Source organism: Vulpes vulpes, chromosome 12 (genome assembly GCF_048418805.1).
Source record: "Vulpes vulpes isolate BD-2025 chromosome 12, VulVul3, whole genome shotgun sequence".
Classification (NCBI taxonomy): Eukaryota; Metazoa; Chordata; class Mammalia; order Carnivora; family Canidae; genus Vulpes; species Vulpes vulpes.
Window position 1 is genome coordinate 67,866,061 of NC_132791.1, and position 15,657 is coordinate 67,881,717.

At 34.3% G+C, this 15,657-nt stretch overlaps 1 protein-coding gene across 8 annotated transcripts in view; it reads right to left on the reverse strand.

Moving 5' to 3' along the window:
* Positions 1-219: 219 nt before the first annotated feature.
* Positions 220-15,657, reverse strand: part of COMMD10 (COMM domain containing 10) — a 182,864-nt gene continuing 167,426 nt past the window's right edge. For 5 of the 8 annotated variants that reach the window (XR_011995601.1, XR_011995603.1, XM_026015356.2 and 2 more), the window contains 2 exons: positions 4,378-4,437; positions 220-3,624 (listed from right to left, as the gene is read on the reverse strand). Coding sequence is in view for 5 of the 8 variants with exons in the window: in XM_026015356.2 (XP_025871141.1) it covers positions 3,586-3,624; positions 4,378-4,437 (99 nt within the window). In the remaining 3 variants the exon portion in view is untranslated. Of the gene's footprint in view, positions 3,658-4,377; positions 4,438-15,657 lie in introns of all 8 variants that reach the window. The other 3 variants (XM_072728766.1, XM_072728768.1, XR_011995602.1) reach the window with 2 other exon arrangements.

Below are 15,657 nucleotides of genomic sequence, written 5' to 3' on the forward strand. Positions count from 1 at the left end.
CAAGTATTAGTTACTCTGTTCTTCAATTGCTTTGTTCTACCTCATCCCACAGGACTCACTTCAAATCTCAAGTCCTCAGAGAATCTTTCCTTGGTGCCCCAATCTAAGCTTGGTTCTATCTCTGATCTTCTCTTAATAGAAGCCAATTATTTTCCATCCTATACTTCATCACAATGTATTACATTTTCTTGCTTTTAAAAAATTGACTCTAACATATTGTGCTTTAAGAACCATGTTTATTTTGTTCATCATTGTTAATATGGTGCTAGTATACAAAGTTCCTAGAATCATAGGCACTCACTGAATATTTGTTAAAATACATGTCTGGCTTCAATGTCCTTACACTTAAATACTGTGCTAGTGCCTCTCACATTTGCTAATTATAGAACAGATCTCCTCTTCAACTTTTCTGGTGTCATCAGTGTGACATACCCCAAGTAATTAGTGATGTTCCAGCGTCCAACTATCTCACATCATATTCTTCCCAAAACCTGGTCCCAGGTTAAGGATAATGTGGAGAATGAAATGATGAGCAGTAGGAGAAACCAGTGATGAAGTTGTCTTGAGATAGCTGAATTCTCACTTACTGTTGGTGATGGTATAAATGGATATGGGCCTTTGGGAAAAGAATTCATCAATATGCAAACATGGCTTTAAAATAAATATAAATAAGGGTGCTTGGGTGGCTCAGTCGGTTGAGTGTACTAACTCTTGACCTCATCTCAGGTCTTGATATCAGGGTTGTGAGTTCAAGCCCCATGTTAGGCTCCATGCTGGGTATGGAGCCTACTTAAAAATACATACAGACACACATAAATATAAGTAAAAAAATACACAAAAAGGCATGTGCACGTGTGTGTATTTACATAAGAGATCTGAAAACATATAGATCAAGAGTTTCCAAGTAGTTAGGGAGGCACTTCTGGGAAGTGGGGAGTGAGACTGGCAAAAGAGGAAATTTTTTTTAAACTATGGGCAACTATTATTTTTATAATAAAATCTCATTAAAGATAAAAATTGAAAATAAATCTTCATACTTTTTATGTAATCCCACCTCTAGTTGTCTATACTACTAAAATAATGACAGATGTGGTCCAGGGGTTGTAGATATAAAGATATGTCACCAGTGAGTTCTTTCATGTGTTAAAAAACTGGTCTAAACGTCCAACAACAGATTGGATAACTACATAAAGTGGAGCTCATGCACATGATGGGCTACTTAATATACATTAAAATTATATTTTAGATTCTAAGGACAGGAAAAACGCTCAGGTATAATGTTACATAAGCAAAGCAAAGTATGGAACTATTTATGGCATTATTTCAATGTGTTAGGAAAGGAAGAAAAAAAGAGAAAAAAATAATGAGAAAGTCATATGGGTAAAAAAAAAACAAAACCCACGTTAGTAAAATCTACCAAAATGTCATTTAATGGCCATTTGGATGATAAGAGTCTATAATTTTAGGTTATTTCTTTATGATTTTTGTTTTTTCCTAATTAAAAAGAATCACAAATTATTACTGGAGAATCACAAATATTATTTGTAGTAGGTGTAAAAATAGTACATTAGTTCTTTTCTAGTAAGTGTGCCCCATCCTCATGTCAAGCACTCATTTAAGAGTGCCTGCTAAGAGAGGAGATTCCAGCACTTGTCTCTCTATCTCCCATATTTCTATGAAAAAGTAACAGGTACTCAGTACTGTTTGGGAGTATTTTCTTTCGTGCATCACAACAACAGTGGTGCCTCATGGAATGAAATTATCTGCAATTAAATATATTTTGGGAATAATTATGTTCTCAGTTGGAATTCGACCTTCTACTTGTCCTTTCTTCAATGCCCTTGGTCAGACTTTCTTGAACTAGACTCATTGAGAGGAAGCTCTTTACCACATTTTTGTATAGTTTTAGATAATATTCTTAGTATAAAACCAGGCCTTTTAGGGAGCATAAAATGAGCTACTAATCGAGAATTTCATTTTGGACTGTCATGTTTAATTTAGATAGCTACAATGGGAGTTAAATTGGCCATTAAACCAATGAAAATTTCTACCTATCCATATGGTCACTGTCAGGAGGCCCTAACAAATTCCACTTGAGATGATGTATGTGTTTTTGTATATAAGAAGTCTGAAAGAATAGCTCCCAAAATGTTTAAGTAGTCAGGGAGCTCCCTCTGGAACAGGCAGAACAGAGTGTAACAACATTAGACAGTTCCCATAAGCTACATATGGAAATAAATGCTGTTATACTATGAACATGTCTTCCAGATATCTTATTAATGGAAGTTTAAGTTAAAAAAAACTTTTTCAAATTAATCAACTATGGACAGCAATGGTAATATTACTTTCTGAAATCATCCAAACTGCCAATCATTCTAAACAACAACATACGGCATACATAAGGGCATAACTTCCAAATATTGAACATTTATTTGAGAGACCTTCAGCACTTATATGATGCAGATACCTCATAGAAGGAATGTGATTTAACTTCAGTGGCTGTTTGTTTAACCATAGGACATTTCTGAAATCAAATTTCTTCATACGAAGAAAGTTGTGCTTGACTCTAATCAATCTCTGTCTTCCTCAAAAAAAAAAAAAAAATTCTGTTTTCCTCAATTTTCCCCCTTCTATCTTCCCACTCCCTCCTCCTGTCTTTCTTTGTGGAAACAATATAGAACAAGTATTTCAGTCATAAAATTTCAACTGGTAGTATTTTTTTTTTTATAGGCAACCATACTCACATTTATATAGTCACCGCATAAAATTCTGTGTGTACCTCAGTTCACCTAATTCTAAAACATAAACATTTAATGGACTAAAATTAATTAACATATTTATAGGAAGAAAATGTAAAAGGTATCTGTTTTGAAATTTTAAGGATACTTATTTAGCACTCATGACAATTATTTTTATTGATGGTCTGAACCTGTCTTCCATGCTATGAAGTGAATCATTATTAATTTGTAGTACAAAGAAAAGCACATGAAAACCTAGACTATCATTAGATCATTACACTCAATGAAAAAAATTAAAGTGCATTCAGAAGCTCACAGTGGAATTAACTGATATACTACTACTTGCTCTATTTTAAATTTCTTTCCTATATTTCCCAAGCAAAACATCATTATATTCAAGGAAAAATAAAGTTTTTTATTGCATTTGGTTGCTTTCTTTGCTTTTATTAATGTAATTACTGGAGTTCTGTATTCTAAGCTACACATCGTACTTTGTATCCATGGATCCTCCTTGATACATAAAGTATCCTCAAATATGTAAAAATAAACAGGTCAGGCAATAAAGCAAAAACAAGACAGTAATAACAGTATGGTATTTACTGTTCCCTTTAAAGTGAAAGTATTCTTAACAATTGTTTGCCCTTGGCTTACAGAGCGAGAGAATGTGTGTTAGGAGCTCTAAAAACAATCATCTCACTTGGCTGTTATTTCTCTATGAAGTGATAAGCTGTGCAGTTTATAAGAAGAAAGCTACTGAATCCTTCAGAAAACACAACCTGGCAGTCTATCTTCAGAGCAGAATGATGAGGTGGCAGGAGTGTGATGGAGGAACTGGTCTTAGAGAACATCATGTAAGGGAATCCAGCTGTGCTTGTATGGTCTCCAGCTATTTATAAAGACAAAACAAGAGAAGAAATGGCTGAAAAGAGAGAAATGCATATGAAGGGTTGTTCAGAAACTTGCAGATAGGAGGGAAAGAATGGCAGTAGCAACCATGCATATTAAAATCCATTCATACAGCAATAGATCTACCATGTAGAAAAGTTTTCTTTTTGTATGAAGATATTAGAATTCATAGCAGTGATCTAAGTTTTCAAATTTGTTAAGGACGATGTCTGAGTTCTACTGTTTTAAATATACTCAGCTGTTTTAATTTGAATGATCACTATGCAAGACTTTTGAAAGGGTGGGTAGTGCATCTTCCTGGATTTCAAAGTCAGTAACAGAAATAAGACATACCCTCAAAGACAAATCTTTACAAGCCTGACATCTCCCTTCTCCCTTAGGCCCCAAATTAAAATATTTAGTATTAAATATACCTAACATGCCAGTGTGGCTAGGTACCACACACTTCATTACTTAATGCTTTACTTTAAGGTAAGATAATAATCCTCTTGCCTTAATTAAAAACATTTCTAAAAAAAAAAAAAAAACAAAAAAACATTTCTACTTTCTTCCTGATTTAGTTTGTCAGATTCTCTTCATCTCAGCAATGCTTCCTGCCGTGAAACATACGGTGTTTACAAGGGATGTTTAAAGAACTTAGCTCCATAATAGGTCATTTAAAAATAAGAATTCATAAAAAGAATGCAACATTATGCAAACCCCACATAGCAGATATTATTTTAAAAATACAGACCTTGTTGTAGAAATCAAACAACTCTTTGTGACTGAATTCCACAAGAACTTTCTCCATGCTCTGGAAGGAAGAAGAAAAAGAATGAATTTAGTTATACATAATTTACATTGTAGCTTTTTCCTCTCTGGTTAGCTCCAGAATATGCCTTATTATTCTCCAAGTGGTTTAAAAAAATATCTGCTTCACTCAACCCCACTGTTCCTAGAACTCACAGACCACTTAATGACCCTCTACTTTAGCAAAAGATTTCAACTCTGTAGGGACATCTGTTCTTTAAGTTGACTCCACAAAGGTTAATAAAATATATGCCAGCAAAAGAACAATTTCATGATCTACCTTTTTTTTTCAAGACAGAGATAATATATGAGATTGTATTTCATCTTTCTCAGCAGTCCATTTGAAATCTAGCAAATACCATTACGCAAAGACACTGGAGGTGGCGTATCTGATTGAACTCATCTAGCCATTAATGCCTCCCGTCAGCACAGCTGCTGCCTCCAAGCATTAATCTAGCAGTTATGATCTTAACATGCTGAGACTGTTACCTTTTCTAATGTACAGACTCAGCAAAAGTTAACAATTAACGAGACAGCTTCAAAGCAGAGACTTCAACACACTCCTTCCTTTCGCCTCAGATGTGACAAGGGCAACCTTTGTGGGAGTCATGGGTACAGAGGAATACTGTGCATATGTGCACAATGGTGTAGCAGAGTGCAATGGGAATCTGGCCCACCCCAACCTGCTTTTAGGTGATTTTGTAAACTGAGAAAACATTTAGAATAGTTTCTGAAGATGGGTCAAATGTGTCTGATGCAAGGTACCTTTGGCAAATGAAAGTTAATGAGGAGAGAATGCCAAGAATGTGTTTCCTGCTCTGACCATGCTGTCATGCTCACAGGACAAAAATGGGCACCATGAACGAAGAAGCAGACCAAGGTTGAAGACAGATGTGAATTCACGTGCTTCATCGCTTGTTTCTATGGCTATTTTTTTCTTCATTTTATCTGTTTTGATGATTTCCATTTCTACTTTAAAAACCAATGTTTTCAAAACAAAGTATTTCCACTAACTCCAGGAAAGTCAATGAGCCTATGTTCAGATATGCTGCCTCCCTTTTCAAGAAGCCAAGGCACAGAGGATCAAATTCCACACTTCTTTTCTCTTGCAACACCTAGCTAAGTTGTTAGCTTTAAAATGAATAAAGGAGCATATCTGCTTTAAAGTTTCATTCTTTAGGAGGGATAAAAGTAGTAGGCTAATTGACACATTATTAAATCTCCAAAGGTTGAAATCAGTATTATCTAGTAGTGCTATATTTCCTTCCAGCAGTTACAAGAAGAGGATAGGCCTTAGTTTATCCTATAGAAAAGCAAGACAATTTCATTACTTTCCCCCCATCCGAATGTTAGGAAGGACTAAAGACTGAATCAGTTTGTGAACAACTGATTTACTGTATGGATACTCAGAGGTCGTAGCCAGGCTGGGTCCTTGTTTCCTGAATTTTGCTTTGTTTCAAGGTAGCGTTTTCTAAAAGGTTACATTAAGGAAAGGGAAGGAAGGTAACTTTGAAAATGTACTTCTTAAAATAACAACAGCTAAAATAATATGTGTGCACATGTGCATGTGAGTGTGTATATATGTATATATAGGGAGAGATATGTATATATATTTAGTGTTTTGCTTGACTGAAATACTCAGCAACAGGAAGGGAAACTGCTGATACCTGAGATAAAATACGCAAAGAACTTATGCCAATATCAGGTATAATCACTGACAGCTATTATCATTTCCCATTCAACCCACAGCGACTTAGAGAAGACCATGAAATATGGGAGAATACGGGGAGAATACAGGAGTGGTTTTAAGTGTTCCATATCTATGTGTACAGAGATTCTCTTTAGAGTTTGAGAATCTACGTTTACCCAAGGGGTGGCCAAGGGCAGTTGTGTTAGGGTGTAAATGATGGAACTTAGATATGTGGGACAAAAAGGAAAGGAGGGCTGGCTGAGAGCCAACTCCCCACATTGTCAAGCTCTGACACGGAACCTCAGAGAGCCCAAGAATTCTAAATTCAAATCTCACCCTCCAGGACACTACTGAAGGTACATTATCAAGGAAGGAGTACAGATTGTATTTACTTAGTAGTTTGATAACTTTATTTATGACTTTAAATTTAGATATATGGCCCAAGGCCTCCATTTTTACTACTGCTTCAGGTCCTGCAAATATTAGGAATGCGTGATCAGAATATTTCTTTGGACCGTGATATTTTTAGGAGAAAAACACACTCTAAGCTTTCTTTGAGAATGTAACCAGAAAGTCACAAATAGGCTTTATCAAACCACAATTAACTCTCTAGCTTCATTGTTTACTCTTCAGAAAATGTGTGGAAGATTCTGTTCACTAAGGAAGCATGTTTTCAAACAACTTCTCTTCAGTTTCATGTCTGGACAGAAATCAGTGCAGCCTAGACCCAACAAAGATATAAGAAGTGTATTTAGTTTAATGAGAGTCCAATTATTAGTATTTCAGTGCTTGGGCTTGGACTGTCTAGCTCTATAAACACTCTGGGCCTTTGACTCAACTCATGGTTCATTAGTATCTTTGTTAAGGCAAGAAAAAAAATAAAAATGAAATTCAAACGTGCCATCTCAGCTATCAATAGCAACTCTAACAACAAACTTTCAGGTGAGAGATGTAGAAAATCCTGGCTATGGTAGTTTTATAGGCTATTTGACAATGGGTTTAATTATCCATGTGCTTCATGTCTATCACTGTCAATAGATAATGAGATTTGACGACTTAGTTCTATTTTCGCCCCCAAAGGGTCAGAAAGATAGTCTGGATAATAAACTGTAGCCTATTATGTCATTCTAAATAAGAAGAGAAATATCTTAGTGACATAAAACTATAGTTGCAAGTAATCAAAACGCTGTCACCTTGTCCATTATATACCAAAACTTGAACTATATACCTCTAATCACTTGGTGAAACAAATACATGTATGTATTTTTCATATATATATATATATATATATATATATATATATATATATATTTAAATAGTACTGTACTTCACTACTTTTTATGTAGTCAAATGTTTAAGAAAAAACTTTATGAGAACATTACATCCCCATTTTTCCAGTAATCAGATACAGAGGATATTTTCATACAAGGCAAAATGTATTTTAAGTTAAAATAATTTGTTTAAAAAATGGTGATTCTAACAGGGAGTTTATATTGTCTGGCAGAGGAATATAATGACTTGTTAAGTACTACAAATTATTTCTGGAAGGGCTTTTCATTGCTTGTGTGTTTAAGAGGAATATCAATGGATACTTGTTATTATCCAGGACAACTTACGGGTAACATGTAGTAGATTTGGTGAAGAAGAAAAAAAAAAGTAAATTCAGACATGAAGAAAATGACAGTAATATAATAACAGTAGGGGACTTCAGCACCCCATTTACTTCAATGGATAGATCATCCAGACAGAAAATCAATAAGGAAACACTGGACTTAAATGAGACATTAAGACCAGATGGACTTAAGAGACATATATAGAACATTCCATCCAAAAGCAAGATGCATATTCTTCTCAAGTGCACACGGAATATGCTGCAGGAACGGTTACATGTTAAGTCACAAAACAAGTCCTAATAAATTTAAGAAGACTGAAATCATATCAAGTATTTTTGCCATAATGGTATGAAAATAAAATCAATCACAACAAGAAAGCTGGAAAAACCACAAACACATGCTAATAAAAAAGTAACCGGTCAACAGAGAATGAATAAATAAAAAAGTACCTTGAGACAAATAAAAATGGGAGCACAACCATTCAAAATCCATGGGACATAGCAGAAGTACTTCTAAGAGGGAAGTTTATGGCAATACAGACTCACTTCAAAAAACAAACAAAAAAAAACTTCAAACAACTTAATCTTATACCTAAAGGAATGAGAAAAAGAACAAGTTAAACTCAAAGTTAGTAAAGGGAAAGAAATAATGAAGATAGGAGTGAAAATAAGTGAAATAGAGACCAAAAAAAAAAAAAAAAAATCAATGAAACTCAGAGCTAGTTCTTTGAAAAGATAAACAACATTGCTAAACCTTTAGCCAGACTTCTCAAGAAAAAAAGAAAAGGCCCAAATAATTAAAATCAGAAATGAGAGGAAATTACAACCAATACTGGAGAAATACAAAGGATCATAAGACAGTACTACAAATAATTATGTGCCAACAAATGGGATAACCTAGAAGAAATGAATCAATTCCTAGAAACATACAACCTTCTAAGACTGAGTCCAGAAGAAATAGAAAATCTGAACAGACGGATCAGTATTGAAATTCAATGAGTAATTAAAAAAAAAAAAACTTCCCAACAAACAAAAGTCCTAGGCCAGACAGCCTCCTAGGTGAATTCTAACAAACATTTAAACTAGAGTTAATACCTATCTTTCTCAAACTATTCCAAAAGATTGAAGAAGGAATGCTTCGAGAGTCCTATGAGGCCAGCATCACCAAGATACCAAAACCAGGCAAAGCCACCATAAAAAAGGAAAATTACAGGCCAATATCTTTGATGCAAAAATACTCAACAAAATATTAGCAAACTGAATCATACATTAAAAGGTCATATACCAAAAAATAAAAAATAAATAAATAAATAAATAAAAGGTCATATACCATGATGAGGAAGAACTTATTCCAGAATGCAAAGATAGTTCAACATCCACAAATTAGTCAACGTGATACACCACACTGACAAAAAAAGATAAAAATCATATGATCATCTCAATAGATGCAGAAGATACATTTGATAAGATTCAATACACAGTAGTTATGATAAAAACTACTGACAGAGTAGATACAGAAGGAAATGTACCTCTGACAGACCCACAGCTAACATTATACTCAGTGGTGGAAAGCTGACAGCTTTTCCTCTAAGGTCAGAAGACAAGCATGCCACTCTCACCATTTTTTATTCAACATAGTATTGGAAGTCCTAGTCACAGTAATTGGATAAGAAAAATAAATAAAAAGCATCCAAATTGGAAAAGAAGATATAAAACTGTCACTATGTGCAGATGACATGATACAAAATATAGAGAACCTTAAAGACTCTACCAAAAAACTATTATAACTAATAAATTCAGTAAAGTTGAAGGATACAAAATTAATATACATAAATCTGTGGCATTTCTATACAATTATAACAAAATCAGAAAGAGAAATTTAAAAAACAATATTACTTGCAATAGCATAAAAAATAATAGAATACCTAGGAATAAATATAACGAAGGAGGTAAAAGACCTGTACTTTAAAAACTGTAAGACACTGATAAAAGAAATTGGAGAATACATAAATAAATGTAAAGATAGTCTGTGTTCATGGACTGGAAGAACAGATTCAATGCAATCAGTATCAAAAACCAAATTGCATCTTTCACAGAAATAGAACAATCTTAAAGTTTGTATTGTATGGTCAAAAAAGACCCCAAATGACTTAAAGTGATCTTGAAAAAGAACAAAACTGGAAGTATCACAATTCCAGATAATCAAGATACACTACAAAGCTGTAGTAATCAAAACAGTATGGTACAGACACACACATGCAAACAAACCACATAGTTCAACAGAACAGAACAGAGAGGCCAGAAATAAACCTATGCTTATATAGTCAATTAATATTCAAAAAAGGAGTCAAGTACATACAGTGGGAAAAAGATAGTCTCTTTAATAAATGTAGCTGGACAGCTACAAGTTAAAGAATCAAACTGTACCACCTTGTTTCACTAAATACAAAAATAAACTCAAAATAGATTTAAGACTTAAGTGTAAGACCAGACACCATAAAACTACCAGAAGCAAACACAGGCAATAAGCTCTTGGATACCAGTCTGAAAAAGATTGTTTTGGATCTGTCTCCCCAGGAAAGGACAATAAAAGCAAAGGTAAACAACTAAGACTACAGCAAACTAAAAAGCTTTTGTATGGTGAAGCAAACCAACAAAATAAAAAAGCTACTGAATGAAAGACAAAATTTGTAAATGACATAACTGGTAATGGGTTAATTATCAAAATACATAAAAAGCTCACACAATAGGAAAAAAAACCCCAAACAATATGATTAAAAATGAGAAGAGGAACTGAATAGGTATTTCTCCAAAGAAGACTTACAGATGGCCAAAAGACACATGAAAAGATGCTCAACATCACTAATCATCAGGGAAATGCAAAACAAAACCACAATGAGATATCATCTCACGACTTGTCAGAATGGCTGTTAACAAAAAAGACAAGAAATACCAAGTATTGGCAAAGATGGGGAGAAAAAGGAACTCTCCTGCACTGTTGGTGGAAATGTAAATTGGTGTAGCCACTATGCAAAACAGTATGAAGGCTCTGCAAAAAATTAAAAATAGACCTACCATGTGGTCCAGCAATTCCACCCTCTGGGTGTTAATGAAAAAAACAAAACAAAACAAAAAACCCACCAGCAAATCACCAACCTGAAGAGATATATGAACACCTATGTTCACTGCAGCATTATTTATAACAGCCAAGATATAGAAGCAATCTAAATGTCTATTAATAGATGAATGGATAGAGAAGATATAGTATATATAAATAAAATAGAATATTAATCATGAAAGGAATGAAAGCTTGCCATCTGCGACAGCATGGATGTACCTAGAGGGTATTATGCTAAGTGAAATAAGTCAAACAGAGAAAGACAGGGATCCCTGGGTGGCGCAGTGGTTTGGCGCCTGCCTTTGGCCCAGGGTGCGATCCTGGAAACCCGGGATCGAATCCCACATCGGGCTCCCGGTGCATGGAGCCTGCTTCTCCCTCTGCCTGTGTCTCTGCCTCTCTCTCTCTCTCTGTGTGACTATCATAAATAAATAAAAATTAAAAAAAAATAATAATTAAAAAAAAGAGAAAGACAAATACTGTATATTTTCACTCACATGTGGAATATAGAAAACAAAACAAAACAGAAACAGATTCATAGATACAGGAAACAATCTGGCTGCCAGAGGGGAGAGGGGTGAGGAGCTAAGTGCAACAGAGAAAAGGGATTAAAAGGTATAAACTTCCATTTATAAAATAAATAGACATAGGGATACTATATACAGAATAGGCAATATAGTTAATAATATGTAACAATTATGTATGGTGACAGACGGTAGCTAGATTTATCATGGTGATCACTCTGTAATATACATAAATGTTGAATCATTTGTACATTTGAAGCTAAAGTTGACCCTTGAACATGAGGCTTAGGGATGCTGACCCCCTCCATTTAAGTTGAAAATCCATATGTAACATTTACTCTGCCCAAACTTAACTATATAATATAGCCCACTGTTGACTGGAAGCCTTACTAATAATGATAACATAAACAATAGATTAATACAAATTTTGTAAGTTACATAGATTATTTACTGTTTTTATTTTCTATACTGTATATACATCATAAAGCTACAAAAAAGAAAATGTTATTAAGAAAGTCATAAGAGAAAATATATTTACAGTGCTGTACTGTATTAATGAAAAAAAAATCCACGTATAAGTGGTCCTGCCCAGTTCAAATTCATATCATTCAAAGGTTAACTGTAATATAATATTGCATATCAACTCCACTTTAGGAAAAAGAAAAGAAAAAGAAAATTCACCCTGGGCTTTAGCTGTAATGGATAACTCTTAGAAAAACTCTTTTTAGAGATGGACCACACGGGTCCCATAAAAATTGTCAGGTTACATGCGTTTATATAATTACCTCTTCCGTGTTAATGCAGACAACATGAAATTCCACAAGTGTGCTTTTAAATAAAAAATAAAAAATATTACAGTTGTTTTTCAGACACACACAAAAATAGGCTCACAAAATATGGAGAGAGCCCAAATGTCCATCGATTGATTAATGGATAAAGAAGATGAAGTACACACACACACACATACCATAGAATATTACCCAGCCATAAAAAAAAAAAAAAAAAAGAAATCTTATCATTTGCAATGACATGGATGGAACTAGAAGATATCATGCTAAGCAAAATAAACCAGTCAGAGAAAGATAAATACTATATGATTTCACTTATATGCAGAATTTAAGAAACAAAACAGATGAACATATGGGATGGGGGCAAAGAAAAGGAGATACGGAAAACAAGCCCTAAGACATTCCTGACGACAGACAGAGAACAAAGGGAGGGTTGATGGTGGGAGGTGGGTGGGGGATGGGCTAGATGGCTGATGGGGATTAGGTACTTGTTATGATGAGCATCTGGTGTTGTATGTAAGTAATGAATCACCGACTTCTACTCCAGAAAGCAATACTGCACTGTATATTAACCAAAATTTAAATTAAAAAATAAATAAATAATTATTCAATTAAATAAAAAAAGAAATAGGCTCGTATGATGATTATATGTAATCTAAAAGTCCTGACACTGGTAACATTTCAAAGTATTTTCACCTACATTACTTCATGTTAATTTTAAAACAGTCTGAAGAGGAGGCATGTCATAAAATATTCCTCTTTAACAGATGAGCACACAGAGGCACATCGTGGTAAGAAAGCCACCTAAGGAAAACAACCATGCAACAATGGACAATGAACTAGAAGAGTCTCAGTTGGAAATTAAGGGCTATCCAGAACTGTTCTTTTTATGTGAGACAAAATACAGATAACAGTTTCAATAGGTAAGATGTTACTAGAAAAAAAAAGGAAGTAATTTAGCAATACCCAACTAGGTCAAGATACTATTATACATACCATTTCACATAAACAAAGTTTTTTGTTTTTTTTTTTAACATTAAAGGTGAGGTCAGTAAATAAGATAGTTTTTCTTGTTGTGATTCTGTTTTGTTGTTATTGTTGGGTGGGGGATAAAGAGGATGGGTGATGTGTACTGTTTATCTCACATACTAAATATAAAGGAAATGATGGATAAGTGAGAATATATTAAAACCCAGAATTTCCATTCATCAAGTCACATCATCAAAAACTAAAAGGAAAGCCACAGAGGGACACCTGGGTGGCTCAGCAGTTGGAGTCTGCCTTTGGCTCAGGGTATGATCCCGCAGTCCCGGGATGAAGTCCCATATCAGGCTCCCTGCATGGAGCCTGCTTCTCCCTCTGCCTCTGTCTCTGCCTCTCACTCTCTCTGTGTTTCTCATTCATGAATAAATAAATAAATAAATAAATAAATAAATAAATAAATAAATAAATATATTTTTTTGAAAAATAAAAGGAAAGCCACAGAGACTCATACCCAGAATATACAAAAATTACTACAAATTAAAAGAGGCAAAACTCCATTTAAAAATGGACCAGAACATATATCCAATCATTGTGTTGTACACCTAAACCTAGTACAATGTTGTGTCAGTTATACTTCATTAAGAAAAAAAAGCCACCTGGCTGGTGGTATTTGGTTGGAGTGAAGGAGGAAACAGTCAGGAGACTCTCATGATGCCAGATGAGATTGTTAAAAGGGACTCCAGCTATGTGCTGATGATCTGGAAGCCTGGCTCTGGTGGAATACAAGTGGGAGAGAAACTAAAAATTATGGATAGTTCTCTTCTTGGTAGGTTTCCTGGCAGTTTCCCCAGCAGACAGCAGTACTTCTGGGCTGCCCAAGAGTGCCCTGGTTTGATAGCCTTGCTCTGATTTTAAAAAGGCAAAAAAAAAAAAAAAAAAAAGACAAGAGGCTTGAAGAGTCACTTCACAAAAGGCATCCAAACAGCCAAAACCATGTAAAAATGTATTAGCAACCATATGGCTGGAAGGCATGAAAACTTGTTAACTACTCTGAAAACTTGGCTGGTATTATTTACTCAAGCTGAATATATGCATACCCTATGACCCCAAAATTCACTCCTAAGTATTCATGTTATGTTCAACTGAAATGTACACATACAGACACCGTGAGACAGTACAAGAATACTGATAGCATTAATATTCAAAAGAACGAAAAAATGGAAGTAACTAGAATTTCTTTCAACAGAATATGTAAATAAAGTGTAGTACAGCAATACGATGGAACATTATATAGAAGTGAAAATAACTACAGCTAAAAAATAAAAAAATAAAAAAAATAAAAAAAAAAGAAAAGAAAATAACTATAGCTAAATACGACATCATGCATGACCCTCAAACATATAAATGTCAGAGAAAGGAACAGAAGACACATATTGATTTTTTTCATTTATATGGGGACTTAAAAAACAACAGTAAAAAAGGTTTTAGAGACAAATTCTTAGTACAACTATAAAGTAAGCAACAAAGATATTACCAGATGTATTCAAATAGTGATCACCTCTGGATAGAGGACAGAGGAGGTAGTGCTTAGGAGGAGGAGGCATAAGGGAGGCTTCTGATGTAATGACAATACTGTATATATTTCTTGGTGATGGGCTAAAGGTGCTCTTTTACAAGTCACTGTGCTTCTTCTATGTATGTGTGCCATATTTTACCAATTAAAAAAAGAGGATGGAACCACTAGGTATTAAATTCATTTGTTCATTTTTATTCAATAAATATGGATTAAATCCCTAAAGGGCCTATTCTAGAAATACATATATGTAATGAGTGACAGAGACAAAAGTACCCCTCATTTAGTTAACAAAGGCAGACAACAAACAAGATTTGTAACAGTAAGACCAACAGCAATAACAATTCACATACATGCATGTAAGAATGTCTATTGATGTTCAGTGTTAGGAAGAAAAATAAAGCAGGGAAAGGGGAGGTGGGTAGGTGGAGATTCAGTAGTAGGTAGTCAGAGAAGGTCTCACCGAGATGATGACATCTGAGCTAAGATTTAAAAGAAGCAAGGGACAAAAAAAGACAACCCATAGGATGGAAGAAAATACTTGCAAATCATTATCTAGTAAGAGTATAATACCAGAATATATAAAGAACTCCTATAAATCAACAACAAAAGGACAAGCTCAGTTTAAAAAAAGGCGAAGGACAAAACAAAAAAGATACACAAATGGTTAAGTAAGCCCATGAAAACATATTCAACATCATAAGTCATTAGGGAAATGCAAGTCAAAACTGCAATGAGATACTTCTTCACCTTTACTAAGAAAAATATAATTTTGCCAGTGGAAATGGAGAAAACCCAACTGTTGATGAGGATGTAGAGGAACTGGAATCCATACACATTGCTAGTGGGAATGTAAAATGGTGCAGTAGCTGTGGAAAACAACCTGAAATTCCTGAAAAAGTTAAACAAAGAATTACCAGCAATTCCACTCCTGA